The sequence below is a fragment of the Zalophus californianus genome, chromosome 6 (genome assembly GCF_009762305.2).
Source record: "Zalophus californianus isolate mZalCal1 chromosome 6, mZalCal1.pri.v2, whole genome shotgun sequence".
Classification (NCBI taxonomy): domain Eukaryota; kingdom Metazoa; phylum Chordata; class Mammalia; order Carnivora; family Otariidae; genus Zalophus; species Zalophus californianus.
Genome location: NC_045600.1, coordinates 75,442,204 through 75,459,967, shown reverse-complemented (window position 1 = coordinate 75,459,967; position 17,764 = coordinate 75,442,204). Strand labels below are relative to the sequence as shown.

The 17,764-nt window shown below is 36.7% G+C and overlaps 1 protein-coding gene across 1 annotated transcript; it reads left to right on the top strand.

The window, feature by feature from the left end:
- The first annotated feature begins 5,570 nt into the window (after positions 1-5,570).
- LOC113909212 (olfactory receptor 4F3/4F16/4F29-like) lies at positions 5,571-17,399 on the top strand. The gene is made up of 2 exons (XM_027570322.1): positions 5,571-5,675; positions 16,395-17,399. Exon 2 carries the CDS (start codon positions 16,428-16,430, stop codon positions 17,397-17,399), a length of 972 nt encoding a protein of 323 aa, XP_027426123.1. The 5' UTR covers positions 5,571-5,675; positions 16,395-16,427.
- The last annotated feature ends 365 nt before the right edge of the window (positions 17,400-17,764 follow it).

The following is a 17,764-nucleotide window of genomic DNA, read 5'->3' as shown; positions in this document are numbered from 1 at the left end:
ATCTAAAAGAACTGAAATTTTATACCCAATGGAAAACAACTATTTCCTAGCCATGGCAATCACTATTGTATTCTCACTATTGTACTGTATTGTATTGACTATTTTAGTTACTTCATATAAGTGGAATCCTGTATTTTTGTCCTGTAGATGGCTATTTCACTTAGCATAATGTCCTCCAGTTTCATTCATGTTGTCACAAATGGCAGGATTTCCTTCCTTTCCAAAGCTAAATAATATTCCATTGAAGGTGAATATCAGATTTTCTTTCTGACTCATCTGTTGGTGGACACTTTGGTAGTTTCCATATCTTGGCTATTGTAAATAATGCTGCAATATATGTGGGAGTGCAGATATCTCTTTGAGATACTGATATGGTAATTCTATTCTTAATTTTTTGAAGGACCACTATAGTGTTTTGCATAAGGAATGCACCAATTTACATTCCCATCAATAGTGCCAAAGGGTTCCAATTTCTCCACATCCTCACCAACAGTTATCTGTTTTTCTTTTTTTGATAATAGCCATCCTAATAGGTGTGAGGTGATATCTCATTATAGTTTTGATTTGCATTTCCCTGATAATTAATGATGTTGAGCATATTTTCACATCCCTATTGACCATTTATATGATCTTGAGAAAGAAGAAGAAAGCTGGATGCATCACACTTCCTAATTTCAAATTACTGATTTCAAATACTTCAAGTCTACAATAATTAAAACAGTATGGTATTGGCATAAAGACAGGCTTATAGAACAATGGAACAGACTATAGAGCCAAGACATAAACCCATGTGTGTGTATGGTCAACTGATCTTTGACAAGAGTGCCAAGAATACACAATGGGGAAAGGATAGTCTCTTTAACAATGGTGTTGGAAAAACTGAATATCTACATGCAAAATGTGAAAATTAGTGCAGGGAAACCTCACCAAAATGGAGTAAGGAGCTCTCATGTCTTACCACTTGTTGCCAATTTCAAATACAACAGAAAAAGGGCTTTGCACTGGATAGTACTTAGTAAAGTACTTTCCCAGCAGAGGGAAAGAAGGTTTCTTTCTCCCCGGCAACAGCCCAGCCTACAAGGGACTGTCACAACTCAGCCAATGAGAAGCCACTATGGTTTGAACTCCCAGTTTACTCCAATGCACTTTTGGTTTATAACAGCCCTTCCCAAGCTCCCCCCCCCCCCCAAGAAAGTATTCCTCTCCTTCGTTCTCCGCTGGAGGCTTTTTTTTTTCTTTTTAAGATTTTATTTATTTATTTGTCAGAGAGAGAGAGAGAGAGAGACAGAGATTGAGCGCACAAGCAGGGGGGAGTGGCAGTGGGAGAGGGAGAAGCAGGCTCCCTGCTGAGCAAGGATCCCGACGTGGGACTCGATCCCAGGACTCTGGGATCATGACTTGAGCCAAAGGCACATGCCCAACTGACTGAGCCTCCTTTGTTCTCCAAATTAGCCTATGGCTTTGCTATAGACTGCATGTCCCTAATTGTAATTCTCTGCTATTCCTAAATAAACCCATCTTTTTGCTGGTAAAATAAATGGCAGCTTTATTTTTAAGGTTAACAACAACAAAAACGGATCCCTAACTTACACCATACACAAAAATCAACTCACAATGGTTAAAAGCTTAAATGTCTGGGACGCCTGGGTGGCTCAGTCAGTTGAACGTCTGCCTTCGGCTCAGGTCATGATCCCGGGGTGCTGGGATGGAGCCCAGCGTCGGGCTCCCTGTTCAGTGTGGAGCCTGCTTCTCCCTCTGCCTGCTGCTCCGCCTGCTTGTGCTCTTTTTCTTTCTCTCTCTGACGCATAAATAAATAAAATCTGAAAAAAAAAATAAAAGCTTAAATGTCCATCTGAAGCTATAAAACGGGATCTAGGAGGAGACATAGGAAAAAAGCTTCTTGACATTGGTTTTGGCAATGATTTCTTGGACATAACATCAACAGCACACAGGTAACAAAAAAAATAAACAAGTGGGACTAAAAACTTCTGCACAGCAAAGGCAACAATCAACAGAGTCAAAAGACAACTTGTGGAATGGGAGAAAATACTCGTAAACCATGTATCTCATAAGAGGTTAATTTATAAAATATATAAGGGACTCAAATAACTCAACAGCAAAAAACCAAATACCAAATTAAAAATGGGCAAAAACCTAAGAGAATATATTTCTAGGGAGATTTTGTAGAAGAAATCATTGTTGTAAACAGTGGGATGTAGGAAAAATTCAATTACAAGTAGATAATATCATAGATGATTTTGAGTTTTCACTTCATGAGCATAAAGAAATTAAATTCTTTAGACAATTTTTTTTAAAAAGTCCCAAATTTCTAAGAAGAAAGGCTAGACTCTGCCCATAGTTTTCTGTTTCACATATTTAAATTTAACTTAGATATATTATTATCAAATTTTGGCACTGTTAAATTATACTTTTTAAAACAGTATATTAAGATTCATATACCATTTACATGACAAATAATACTTGAAATTTATAGCAATTAATCAAATGCCTTTTATGTGTATACTCTGTAACATTATGCATATAGCATGTTATGTATGGACTATAATAACTAATGACATTTAATGTAAAAGTTCTTTTATGATATTTAATAAAGAAGTAGCATTTATAGACAATAAAAGTTATATTGGCTTCTGAAAATAATGAACAAAGAACTTGAACACACATTTTTCCAGAGAAGATATATAAGTATATAGTTTTCTCTTGCTTGACCAAGTTAACAAGAGTCTGTTTCTTGGTTTGCCTCTTTCTTTTTTTATTCCTTTTGCTTGTTTGTTTTGTTTCTTAAATTCCACATATGAGTGACATATATGGTATTTGTCTTTCTCTGACTGACTTATTTCGCTTAGCATAATACTTTCTAGCTCCATCCATGTCATTGCAAATCGCAAGATTTCATTCTTTTACATGGCTCAGTAATATTCCATACATTTTATTTATAAGCATCCTTCAACTAGCATCGGCTTTCATTAAGATACAAGTGTTTGGAAACCTATGGGTGGAAGCGTATGGGCATAGCCATATTCTGAACTAATTGAAACTACATTGTGTATAATGTGCCCTTCAGCTAACCTCTTCTTTCATTAAGATATAAGTGTTTGTAAATGTACGTGTAGAAGTGTAATGGACCAGCTGCATGCTTCATTCATTGACACTACACTGTGTATAAATCATTGTTCAAGTAACATCTTCTTTCATTAAGATATATGTGTTTTCTGTATCTTTATGTCTTTAAATAACACAAGGATGGATTTTTAAAGTCCATTTTCTCTACAAATTCTTTACAAATATGTAAAGCCTAGACAATAGTTTTACTTCATGGAATTCTTTTAACAGCTGATCATTGGTAAAGGCTATGTCTATGAGGGATTAACCATTTGAATACATTGATTAATTTTAAAAATTATTCTAAACTACATTAGAAAAAATTAGTCAAATATTTTTAAAATTAATACTTATTAAATATTGACTATGTGTTCTGCACTGTGTACCTCTGCTTGCTTGCCTTTACTGATCAGTTTATGGCAGGGTGTGATGTTGGAGCCAATCAATTGTAATTCTTCGTAAGAGTTAATATGAGGAAATCAGAGAGGGCGACAAACCATGAGAGACTCTTGACTCTGGGAAACAAACTGAGGGTTGCGGAAAGTGAGGTGGGTGGGGGGATGTGGTAAATGGGTTAAGGAGGGCGGCATAGCCTTAAGGAGGGCACATGATGTGATGAGCACTGGGTGTTATACACAACAAAAGAATCATTGAACACTACATCAAAAACTAATGATGTACTATATGTTGACTAATTAAATTTAAATAAAAAAAGTTAATATGAGGCAATAATTCCTAGACAATAATACCCAAAGATGCTGATAATAGAAGCAGAGGGAACGATTATAGGACAATGAAAGAAAAGCATAAGAAAAATGTGGTCAGGGAAGGCTTTTATGGAAAAGATGTATTTATTTTATTTTTAAAAAATTTTTTAAAGATTTTATTTATTTATTTGACAGAGAGAGAGAGAGAGCGAGAGAGGAAATACAAGCAGGAGGAGTGGGAGAGGGAGAAGCAGGCTTCCCACTGAGCAGAGAGCCCGATGTGAGTTTCGATCCCAGGACCTTGGGATCCTGACCTGAGCCAAAGGCAGATGCTTAACGACTGAGCCACCCAGGAGCCCCAAGGTGTACTTATTTTAAAACTTTCTGACATAATTCCTTTTATATGTCCTTTTATACTCCAGTAATTACCACTTTATAACTTGATAGCACTCTGATGAAAAATTTATGTAGTCTAAGGTCCTGGGTTTTGAATTTTGTGGGGCCAAAAGGCACCTAGAAAGCCAAAATTGTTAAAGTAAGAGATAGTTTTTTGTCTTGTTGTTTTTCATTTGCTGTTACCTCCTTGTTCTCATTGATGAGTGTTTTGCCATGAAATCTTTGTTAGTACTATAGTAGAGTAATACTGTTTCCCTTTCTATCTGCTTCTCAAGCATTCTGGTGTGTTGGATTTCTTAGATACTTCTACTGATTCATTTTATTTTTTATTTTATTATTTTTTAAAAAGTTTATGTATGTATGTATTTATTCATGTAAGTAACTTCTAGACTCAATGTGAGGGTGGAACTCAGGACCCTGAGATTAAGAGTTGCACACTTTTCTGACTGAGCCACCCAGGCGCCCCTCTACTGATTTCATTTTAAAGCAAAAATATTTCTGTACATCCATCTAAAGCACCATTAAATCTGGTATCCAGAAGCTACTTTTCTTTCTTCAGTCCTTTTTGCCCTTTTTAATTCCCCAGGGGGAAAATCAGTGTGGAATCCAAGGAATAATTCCCAGGAAAATCTAATCAAGGAAAAGTCGGCTATTCCCAAGACTCACACCATCATTTTGGTCACCAGTATTCAAGGTTGCTAATTAGAATCTTTTTTACTTGAGGAAGACAATATTAAGCTCTTTGTTTTGGAAAAAGTTACAATCCCAGTCAGAATGTGAAATTGTCCTCTCCTGAATTTAGAAAAATACTTCTACCTCAAGTACTATCATGTAAAATGTATGCAAAACAAATGTTTTACGGTTTAGCAGACTGAACATTAATCCAACCTACTCTTGGGTCTCTCTCCAATGATTGCTCAGTAATTATTTCCTCTCTTAACCTAATACACAGTTTAATTGCTATTCCACATATTTGTGATACATGTATTCTGGGCAAGGCATGGGGAGGAGTATCAAGATGAACGAACTATGGCTCTTGCTAAGTGTACTGGGGAAGGTATTGCTAAGGGTATTTGGAGGACAATAAGCTGGATCATGAATCAAGGGTGGGATTTTGACTAGAAGAGGATGTTCTAGGAGGAGGAAACAGCATATTTCATCTTTTCTATTTCTTATTCTTTTTTATTCCCCTACTTTGTATTTTCTTTTAGTTTTTTTTTTGTGTGTATGTGTGTGGTAGATAAATTCCTATGTGGTATTTTCAGTTTCTGTGTTTTATACACTCCCAATTTCTGTCATTTTGTTCTCTGTATCCATTAAACTAATTCTTATTTTTCTCTTTTAGAAATTATAGTTTTTACATAATGGAAGCTCTCTATCTTGTCACAAAATTTGGAGGGAATTGATCTACTACTATTTGAGAAGAATAGATTCTTTGGTCTAACTCAGGTAAGAGAGAATCTGGTTCCCACTGCCTTTCTTTTCAAATAGGATTAATGACATTTTCAGCATTGAGTGTGAGCCATTTCTAGGGCTCAGAGAAGATTCATCTGTGTTGTTTTTTTGATGCAACATAGATGACACAGACAATGGAATGCAGTAAACTACAATTCTCATGTGAAAATTTCACCATAGGGATATAAGATTAGGTATAGGCAACATTTTAGAAGTTGAGTGCCAAGCTGTTGACGTCTCTTTCTGATGTTCAAGGAGGGCAGGTTGAGAGTGGAAGAGTTGGGAGTAGCCTGGAATAGTTAGGAAGCATGGTGCATGGACATACAGAACTAAAATGAAAATTTTATGAGAGTTAAATTTATATAAATTCGGGTAACTATTGAGTTCTTTTTAACACACTTTATGTGGATACGGCTCAGCATGTAAATGGTTTAATTGAAAAGGGTCTGGAAAGGAGAACACTGGAGGCTGGGAAATTAGAAGAGACTAGATCTGGGTAAGAATGACAGTGGAGGTCTTGCACAGCCAGAGATAGCATGAGGGTAGTAGCAACCCACGTTGCCTTCTATGAACTTCTGTCAAGTACTTTAGTAGTAGAAGCTACTTCCTCATGCCCTTGAAGTTATTTTTTTATTTTTATTTATTTTTATTATTATTTTTTAATATTTTAATTTATTTGACAGAGACAGACACAGCGAGAGGGAACACAAGCAGAGGGAGTGGGAGAGGGAGAAGCAGGCTTCCCGTGGAGCAGGGAGCCCGATGCAGGGCTTCATCCCAGGACCCTGGGCAAAGCGTCACTGGGCAAAGTGAGCCAAAGGCAGACACTTAATGGCTGAGCCACCCAGGTGCCCCCCATTGAAGTTATTTTTGACTGCAGGTTGTCAATGACTTACACGGCACTGTAGTGAAGAAGGCCTGGACTCTGGAGCCAACTTGCTTTTTTTTTTTTTTTTTTAAGATTTTATTTATTTATTTGAGAGAGAGAGAGTGCACAAATGGAGAGAAGGGGCAGAGGGACTGGGAGAAACAGACTCCTTGCTGAGCAGGGAACCGTCCTGGGACTTGGTCCCGGGACCCTGAGATCATGACCTGAGACGAAGGCAGATGCTTAACTGACCTAGCCACCCAGGCACCTTCAACTTATTTTTTAAATTAATATTTTTTAAAAAGAAATAGATGTGCAAAATAGAAAATTTATGAAAGTATAAGGAAGGGAAAAAATCACCCACAGCCCCTTCATAGGAAGATAGCAACTGTTAAAATTTTGGCATTTTCTTCACATATTTCTTTTATTCACTTGCATCTTTACAACAATTGCAAGAATTGGGCTTGAATTTGACATTTAGTTGTGCAAAATTAGGCAATCTGTTTAATCTCTTTGAGTTCTTGTTTTCTAATCTGTAAAATATAGATCATATTCTCTTTCCTTCTCTTCCCTGTGTATTGTACAACAAAAGATGTAAAAGGTTTTTAGAGGTTGTAAACTTTTAGAAAAAAGCAAAATGATGTTATAAATTTTGGTATTCATATCCTGTAGGAAATGATTATTGAAACAAGATAAAAAAAGCAGTGTTCCTGGTAGGGCAGAACTTGAAGAAATTGTCTTAGTTGTAACTATGTGAGAGAATAGAAACATTCTTAATTCAGATGAATTTATAACTCATATGGCTAATCATGAGGACTGATGATAGTCTCACATACAGCATCTTTATTTCCAGAGGATGCAGTACAGCTATTATATATAATACTAATGTGATATATAACATTAAGGTTTTCTAAAGCCAATATGAGATCAGAATTAACAGAAGTCTGACTTGTAACATTTAGGAAATAATTGTATTATATTTATAATTAGACTCTTACCAATGTTTTACAACCAAGATTCATTAGAACATTAAGGAAATGGAAATGATGTGTAGACAGTGAAGAGGATCAGAGAACTATTAATGTGTTAAAGAGAGTTGAGGAAAAAAAGCCACCATTAATAATAAAAAATATTTGTGAAACTAATGTAACATTGTGTGTCAACTATACTCAAAAAATTTTTTTAAAGTATTTATTCTGGATATGATAAGATTAAGAAGAGGTGTAAGAGTTTAAAAAAATGATATGGCTGACTCATTGATCAGCAGTTTTAGTTGATGGCCCCTTTGGCATTTTTCACATGTATAAAAGATCAATATCCGGTGGATAATGATAGTTTCCATCTATACTGAGGATTCAGCAAAAGTAATTGCTCCTAAATAATCATCCTAAGAAAATTATATCTGAGGGTTTGGAGAGGAGTGAAGAAAATCATTTAGGAAACTCAAAAGGATGCCCAAAGTAGGTTTTAGAATTTACACATTTGCATTTATTTGAAATTAAGTTATGCACTGTGTGTTTAAGACACATTCTGCCCTTTGGCCTCTAAGCTTTGACATTTAAGTCCTTTCATATGTTAATGACTCTAGTTAGAAGTCTTTTTTTTTCAATTGTGCCCAAATAAGAATGCTGAGAAAGAGGAAAATTAAATAAGATCTTCCTAACTATCTGGAAGTGAATGTTTTAAAATAATATTGTATTAGTATCAGAGATTCTACTATCTATGTCCTTAGATCACTTACTTTTTTCTCATGAATCTTTCTATAAGTTCAATGAACAGAAATGTCTCTGGCCCCTGTACAGGGAATAACTTTAAAAAAATTTTTTTTATTGTTATGTTAATCACCATACATTACATCATTAGTTTTTGATGAAGTGTTCCATGATTCATTGTTTGTGCATAACACCCAGTGCTCCACGCAGAATGTGCCCTCTTTAATACCCATCACCAGGCTAACCCATCCCCCCACAGCCTTCCCCTCTAGAGCCCTCAGTTTGTTTTTCAGAGTCCATCGTCTCTCATGGTTCGTCTCCCCCTCCGACTTACTCCCCTTTATTCTTCCCCTCCTGCTATCTTCTTCTTTTTCTTTTTTCTTAACATATGTTGCATTATTTGTTTCAGAAGTACAGATCTTTGATTCAACAGTATTGCACAATTCACAGCGCTCACCATAGCACATACCCTCCCCAATGTCTATCACCCAGCCACCCCATCCCTCCCACCCCCCACCACTCCAGCAACCCTCAGTTTGTTTCCTGAGATTCAGAATTCCTCATATCAGTGAGGTCATATGATACATGTCTTTCTCTGATGGACTTATTTCACTCAGCATAACACCCTCCAGTTCTATCCACGTCGTTGCAAATGGCAAGATCTCATTCCTTTTGATGGCTGCATAATATTCCATTGTGTATATATGCCACATCTTCTTTATCCATTCATCTGTCGATGGACATCTTGGCTCTTTCCACAGTTTGGTTATTGTGGACATTGCTGCTATAAACATTGGGGTGCATGGACCCCTTCGGATCCCTACATTTGTATCTTTGTGCTAAATACCCAGTAGTGCAATTGCTGGATCCTATGGTAGCTCTATTTTCAACTGTTTGAGGAACCTCCATGCTGTTTTCCACAGTGGCTGCACCAGCCTGCATTCCCACCAACAGTGGAGGAGGGTTCCCCTTTCTCCACAACCCTGCCAACATCTGTCGTTTCCTGACTTGTTAATTTTAGCCATTCTGACTGGTGTAAGGTGGTATCTCATTGAGGATTTGATTTGGATTTCCCTGATGCCGAGCGATGTGGAGCACTTTTTCATGTGTCTGTTGGCCATTTGGATGTCTTCTTTGGAAAAATGTCTGTTCATGTCTTCTGCCCATTTCTTGATTGGATTATTTGTTCTTTGGGTGTTGAGTTTGATAAGTTCTTTATAGATTTTGGGTACTAGCCCTTTATCTGATATGTCATTTGCAAATATTTTCTCCCATTCTGTCAATTGTCTTTTGGTTTTGTGGACTGTTCAGGGAATTACTTTTGATCTTTCTATTCAACTACAAACCAGATAGGAAAAAGAAATTAACCCATTTTTTCCCCGTGAAGTGACAATTCAAGCCTCCATCAATGTTTGCACTGTCCATCTACTACCTCCAGTTCTTCTCTGTCCTTTGTTTAAATATTCCTTTTGGCTAACCCTTTTTGTCTTTTTAAAAACTGAAGTATAATTGACATATGACAGTATGTTAGTTTCAGGTGTACAACATAATGAGAATGTAAATCCATAAGGATTTAGGTCCTTTCCTATGTTAATGACTAGTTAAAATTCTTACTTGAGGGATTGTCTTACTAGGCCCAGTTTATAGAATAGACATTACCAACAGGGAGAAAAATGACAAAGTCTCTATACATCCCACTATTTATAATGTTTCTCAGAAAGTAGGAAATGGTGAACAGTATGAAATGATGCAGGGAGATCATAAGGATGAAGATTTAGCTACTCCAAGGTATTTAGTGATCTTCATGATGATGAGGGGAACAAAGGCATAGGAATTGTAGCTAAAATGAAGTCTCCTTACAACTTGCAGCCCAGTGATAAATCCCTGAGACATACAGGGTGTAACACTCCTACAATTCCCTTAAGATTTTCTTTAATGTTCAACCAATATAGCTTTGCTTTGGTTAGTGAAATTCACTCTGATAATTGCAAACCTCCAGGATATGATAACAATCATCTTTCAACATGTGGCCCCACTAACACACATCTAAAGGGTCTCATGACTAATGCTTTACTAAAACAATAAAGAATAACCTTATCTTGATAATAGCTGGTTCTCCAAGGTCTTGGATACCTTGCTTTCAGCATACATAATTTCCTTTGAGCATACATAAATTCCTGATGTTATTCCTAACCCTCACTACCTAAAAAGTATATGATCAGCTACTCCTCACAATAGCAGTGCAGCTCTTTTTGCCCATGGGTCCTATCCCTGTGCTATAATAAAAGCACATTTTTGCACTGAAGATGTTTCAAGAATTCTTTCTTGACCATTCGCTCAGTGGCCTCACATCAATGGGATCAGTATAAAGGTCGAGGGGACAGCTGTCAGAATGTAGGGAGTTAAGAAGGAAGTCATCTATAGGCAACAGAGCAGATAGTATTAAAGAGGAATAAATATTTTTTGAAAATAGAAGCATCCTGGAAAGATGCTATGGAGACAAACTGTAGCAGCACCTTCTAAATTAGGATTTTGTACTTTCAGAGGCAATGAAAACCACTGAACATACTTTGGTGGTGCTAGTTACATAACCAAAGTGCTTAGAAAGGGTAATCTGATGGCCATATTCAGGTTAGATAGGGAGAGATCAGTTGTCCTGTATAGTAGGGTTTTGGTAATGATTAGTGAAAGCAAGTGGAGGATTTGAGAAGAGCTGAGTAGATAAGATGCTTGTAATGTTATACTAGATCTGAAAGAAAAGCTGCATTGGGAGGAGAGTGATGATTATTAGCTTTGTGGTAGTCATGTGAAATTCCACAAGCACAAGACTGATATATAAATGTTAAGTGACAGTGTTTAGTAGACTATGGGAAATTAGACTATACTGTTTAGGATAGAATTAGGGAATGAGTGATATACCTATTTGGATTCAACTAGCATTTGTATTCTAATGAAAGTATTAAACCCTTTCATATATGCTGCCTTTCACACAGTGGTCAAGCTTTTGGGGAGGGTATAATTAGAATTTTAAAAGAAGCCCATTAGGTGGAGAACAAGACAAGATCTTAAATAATGTATATAGTGAACAGAGGACAAAAAATGAGGGAGACAAGTCTGAGACTTAGGACTACCAGGAGAGTTTAGTGAACTAAGGATGTTAAAATAACATCATTACAGCTAACAGTTATTGAATTCTTGCTATGTGTTCAATACTGTTCTAAGCTCTTTACTCATAGCAATTTTTGAGGCCAGACTATTATTACTTCAATTTAACAGATGAGTAAACTTAGACACAATAAGATTAAGTAAGTTATCTGAGGTCAGGGTGTAACTGGGGCACAGGGGTGCAAGAGTACCTGACTCTGGGGGTCCCATTCAGACCAGGTTTGGCCACTCACCGCTGACAAAATCCAAAGGCAGAGGGATGAGTGCTTGCTGAAACAAGAAAGGAGTTTATTTCAGGGAGGCCCACTCTGGGAAGACAGCAGACTAGCGTCTCAAAACCTATCTCCAAAGTGCTGAAAAAACTTCTAGGTTTATGTAAGGAAAATGTGGGACAAAGGTCAGGGGGTACCTGCAGGTGGGCAGTAAAGGTCTGGTGAATCATTGTCCTGAGTCAATCATGCAAGGTCATGCTGGTGTCAGGGAAGTCCCTGTTGCTCCAAGGGGGTACTTTTGGTTTCCATCAGGGGATGCTTTGCCTGCAGGGTCTGTTGTCTAAATTCAGAGATAAGCTAGAAAGAAGAATTTAATCAATTAGAAGGTACAGACTGAAGTCAACATGGAGGGAGTTGAAATCCTCTTTCAAGGGTTAGTGGTGGGGCAAGTGGATAAGGCAAGTTTAAACCCAGTAGTCTGGTTTGTGATTCTTCACTTTTAACCAACATTTTACATCTGTCTCTCCAGAACAAGAAACATAGGAAGAATATGAATGAACCAATTTAAATAAACAACATAATAACCAAATCTGTATACATTGAAAGATTAACAGGATTGGATATTTATTTTAAATTCTAGTTCTTTGTTAACTTGTAAAGAAAATTTCACTTGTCTTCAAGAACAACTTTCACTGTGACAGAAAATATTTGGGATGATATCAATTCTTAGTTCTGAGCCTTAAAAAAATCAAACTAAAAAAAATCAAACTCTCAAGTCAGCTTTTCTTTAATCACTTTATCATAAAGCAATACATAAGAATATTGTAACTGAGAGTTATAGTTTACTCCAAACCCCAGTGACATGATGTTTACTTACTTCACAGGTTTTTAGGCACTTTTTGATTGTCAAATTATTATTGCAACAACACTTAAAAAGGACACTATGTATTAGGTGGCATTTACATCCCTGAGAGTTTAGAGAAGTAAAAACAGTACCAGACTAGACTGGATATATTGAATAAATCTTGAAATCAGACAGATTGATATAGATGATTTTGGAAATTTCATCTCAGATATTAGAATTTATATGTGTAAAGAATATATTAAGCATATGTGATACTAGGCTGATGTTGGACACAAGGCTGTTGGAAGAAGCAGATGCTAATTTCAATAAAAAGTAATATTAGCACGCAAAGGGATTCATGGGAAATATAAACAAGACCCTTTAGAACTGAACAATTGAGATGAATTTAAAAAAAAGATGATTATTCTTGAAATCTAAATTTGAGACTAGAAGGTTAGGAGCAATGGATCTCTGGAAGCATATAGGGTAGAGATAATGAGATAGCAATCATGAAGGGAAACCAAACAGGGAGGACTCAGGAGGCATAATATATAAAATAACGAGAAGTTCGAGAAAGGCAAAAAGGAACCAATTTAATTTAAACGGAAGGAAGGAGGTAAGAAGTTGGGGAGAAATGTATTTTAAAGGTCTTATCTTAATTGGTGTTGGGGTAAGGCGGGAAGGAAATAGAACATATTGGTAGGGAAAATAGATGGCATCTTATTTTACTTTTTATTTATTTTTATTATTATTTTTATATTTTTTGGGTGGGGGGAGGGAAGGGGCAGAGGGAGAAGGAGAGAGAGCATCCCAAGCAGGCTCCATGCCCAGTTTGGAGACATGGGGCTCGAGATCACTAGCCAAGCCGAAATCAAGTTGGTAGCCTAACAGCCTGAGCCACCCAGGCGCCCCATTGGCATCTTATTTTAAAATAAGAATAGAGGGGGTACTGGGTGGCTCAGTTGTTAAGTATCTCCCTTCAGCTCGGGTCATGGTTCCAGGGTCCTGGGATCAAGCGCCGCATTGCACTCCCTGCTCCGCGGGAGGCCCACTTCTCCCTCTCCTTCTGCTGCTCCCCCTGCTTGTGCTTTTTCACTCTCTCTGTCAAATGAATAAATAAAATCTTAAAAAAAAAAGATACAACAGTAAGTAATTTAAAAATAAAACAAAATAAGAATAGAGAAATGTAGCACTGGAAAAGGGAGAATAAACGTGAAAAAAATAGGAAAGTATAGTAGGACTTTCATGTTAATAAGGGGATAATGAAATGGATACTATCTTAACCAAACCAGCAAAAATTAAATATGAAAATGTTGTCTCTTTTTGCTGATGACATTATTATAAACCTAGAGAACCCAAGCTATTTCAGTAAAAAACTATTCAACGAATAACAGAAGGTAGTAAGGTGACTACATGTAACATATAAAAAGAAATAACTTTTTTCCATTCTAGCAAAAAGAACTTAGAAATGGAAGGGAGAAAAGATATTTCATTTATAATGCTAAGAAAAAAAGCTATAAAATACATAAGAATAATTTTAACAAAGAGAGCATAGAACATATATAAAGAAAACGGCAAAATCATATTGAAGGACATGAAACAAGGTTTGAACAAATGGGTGGTGGTGCCTGGGTGGCTCAGTCAGTTAAGCATCTGCCTTTGACTCAGGTTATGATCCCAGGGTTCTGGGATCAAGTCCTGCTTTGGGCTCCCTGCTCAGCGGGAGTCTGCTTCTCCCTCTCCCTCTGCTCCTCCCCTCCTCTCCCTCTGCTCCTCCCCTCCTACTCCTTTCTCTCTCTCTCTCTCTCTCTCTCTCTCTCTCGCAAATAAATAAATAAATAAAATCTTTAAAAAAAAGAACAAATGGATGGATGTACTATGTTCTTGAATGGGAAGACACTATCATAACTATGCTACTTCATTCAAAGTTAAAATACAAATTTATAGCAATTCAAATCAGAAGTTCAATGGAATTTTGGGGGGATTGGAGAAAATGAATTTAAAATTTATATGCAATAATATATGATCATGAATAGTCAAGGAAGTATGAAAAATAAGGACAGTGAAGGAGGGACTTGCTTTATCAGATATAGCGACATAGTATTACCCTGATATTTCTTTTTTTTCTTTTTTTAAGATTTTATTCATTTATTTGTCAGAGAGAGAGAGAGCATAAGCAGGGGGAGAAGCAGGCAGAGGGAGAAGCAGACTCCCTGCTGAGCAAGGAGCCCAATGTGGGACTCGAACCCAGGACCCTGGGATCATGACCTGAGCCGAAGGCAGATGCTTAACCAACTGAGCCATCCAGGCATCCCATTACCCTGATATTTCTACAGAAAGAGACAAGTATATCAGTGAAATCAAAATAAAGAATTCAGAAACAGATCCCAAAATATCTGATAATTTAGCAAAGTGCAAAAATAGTTAAATTGAAAGAGAAAAGAATGGGTCATTTAACACACAGTGCCATTACTATTTTATTCACCTGGAAGAAATTAGAAATGAACTTACATTTTAAAATATATACAAAATATAATATAATAAAATAAAATATATACAAAAATAATAAAGCACTGTCCTAAATAGAAAATAAAACAAAGTATTGAAAGAAAATCTAAGGGTGTACGTGTATGATCCAGGAGCAAAGGAGATCTTAAAAGCAGTATGTATAAAAAAGTAATAGCTGTATTTAATCATTTAATAATTAAAAACTTGGGTATAAATGAAAAAAAACGAACAAACTTGGGTATAACAAAAGAAACCAGAAACAAAATTAATAGAGAATTGTTTTAGAAAAGATAAAACAAATGACAAATGCTTATATCTGTAATATAAAAAGAGCTCTTACAAATGTGTAAAAAAAAAAAGCACAGTAAGAAATAGGAAAAGGCAGAAATAGGCATTTCACAGAAGTGCAGATCCAAATTGCAAAAATGTTCAAATTTATTGGTTGTCAGGGAAATGAAAACCAGAGCAACAGTGAGCTATCACTTTATACCCACTATTCTGGCAACAATTAAAGAAAGTATTAACATTTATTCTTATAGAAATATGTGTTGTTTCAGCTTTTTTGGAAAGCTGTTAGGCAACACTACTAACATTAAAAATATGTGCACTTTGACCCAGTGATCTCACTTCTGGGAATCTGTGACACAGAAAGGAAAGCATCAATACACAAGGATGTATGTATATGGATAGTTATTTGTAGCATTATCTGCAGGGGCCAAAAATCTAGAAACAAGTTAAATGCTTATTAATAGGGAAATTAGTAAATAAATTATGGCCCATCCACACTGTGAATATTGAGCAGCCATTTAAAAGAATAAACTAGACACCTCTCCAGACAGTTCTAGTTGCCTTTCTGCACGTTTCCATTCTGTGGCATATTTCAGTGTCGAAATTAGAAAATATGTCTCTCTATCTCCTGATGTATTTCTCCTTTAAGTCTTAGGTGACTTTGTCTACATTTCCCCTACTTCATTATACATTAAAGACCAAACAAAATTTGAGGCATACGATTAAATGATAACAAAGATCTAGGCTTGGAAAAAAATTTGGTGCTGGCTCTCTGTGATTTTTGTACTATGTAAATTCTATGTAACTGTGTACAATGGCTAAGTGATCTTCAGTTTTTTTTTAAAGATTTTATTTATTTATTTGACAGAGAGAGACACAGCGAGAGAGGGAACACAAGCAGGGGGAGTGGGAGAAGCAGGCTTCCCACTGAGCAGGGAGCCCAATGCGGGGCTTGATCCCAGGACCCCGGGATCATGACCTGAGCCGAAGGCAGATGCTTAATGACTGAGCCACCCAGGGGCTCCTGATCTTTAGTTTTTGACATTTGTGTAACCCTATAGCCAGGCTTCCCTTTCAACTTAAAAATCATGTTTTTCTCCCTCTTATGCTCTTCAGGTATCTTCAGGATTGGTCTAGAACACGAAGTTGATGGATGGAGGAAATCACTCTGTGGTGTCTGAATTTTTGTTGCTGGGACTCACCAGTTCTTGGGAGATTCAGATTCTTCTTTTTTTGTTTTTTACTATATTTTACATAGCAAGTATGCTAGGAAACCTTCTCATTGTGCTCACGATCATCTCAGACCATCACTTACATTCCCCCATGTACTTTTTGCTGGCAAATCTTTCCATCATTGACACAGGTGTTTCCAGCATTGCAAGCCCAAAGATGATTTATGATCTTTTCAGAAAACATAAAGTCATCTCCTTGACAGGGTGCATTACTCAGCTGTTCTTTATTCACACTGTTGGGGGTACGGAGATGGTGCTGCTTATAGTCATGGCCTATGACCGATACATTGCTATCTGTAAGCCCCTCCACTACCTGACCATTATGAGCCTAAGAATGTGCATTTCTCTTTTGGCTGTTGCTTGGACCATTGGACTCATCCATTCTGTGGCCCAACTGGCTTTTGTTGTAAACTTGCCCTTTTGTGGTCCCAACAAAATGGATAGTTTTTATTGTGATTTTCCTCGGTTCATCCAGCTTGCATGTGTAGACACATACAGACTGGAATTTCTGGTCATGGCCAACAGTGGTTTCATCTCCATGGGCACCTTCTTCATCTTGATTGTGTCTTACATCTTCATCCTGGTCACGGTTCGAAAACATTCTTCAGGTGGTTCATCCAAGGCTCTCTCCACTCTCTCTGCTCACATCACTGTGGTGGTCTTTTTCTTTGGTCCTTGCATTATTGTCTATGTGTGGCCATTCCCTACGTTACCCATAGATAAATTTTTAGCTATCTTTGATGCCCTTATCACTCCTTTTATGAATCCTGTTATCTATACATTCAGAAATAAGGAGATGAAAATGGCAATGAGGAGACTATTTGGTAAGATTCTAAGTTTCAGGAAGAGTTCTTTCATGACCAATCAAAGCCATCCAGATTCATCCTGACTATTCTTGAAAATTAATCTCTTTAATTAAACTTTTCATAAATCCTTTCACTTTAGTTAGTAATTTTAATGTCCACTGTGAAAATTCTCCTCAAGGACTCTGTTCTGATCTGGTCAGTTTTTCATAAGGACTCTTACCCTGTGGATCCTGGAAGTATTGAGGAAGAGTGAATTCAGCCTTTAAATGTAGTGTCTTTCTTGTTTATTATAGAAGAATACGAAATCTCACATACTGGGCACATTTTCCATTAAAACAAAATGTTGGATACTCTTCTCTTTGGTAGTGATTCTCAAAGACATATCTCTTCTAATCTATATGTGTATTGATATTCATGCCCTCTGAGTTTCTTGTGTTTATATACTTGG

Excerpts from the sequence above, each read along its gene's own strand:
- LOC113909212 (XM_027570322.1), top strand. The coding sequence starts at position 16,428 with ATGGATGGAGGAAATCACTCTGTGGTGTCTGAATTTTTGTTGCTGGGA.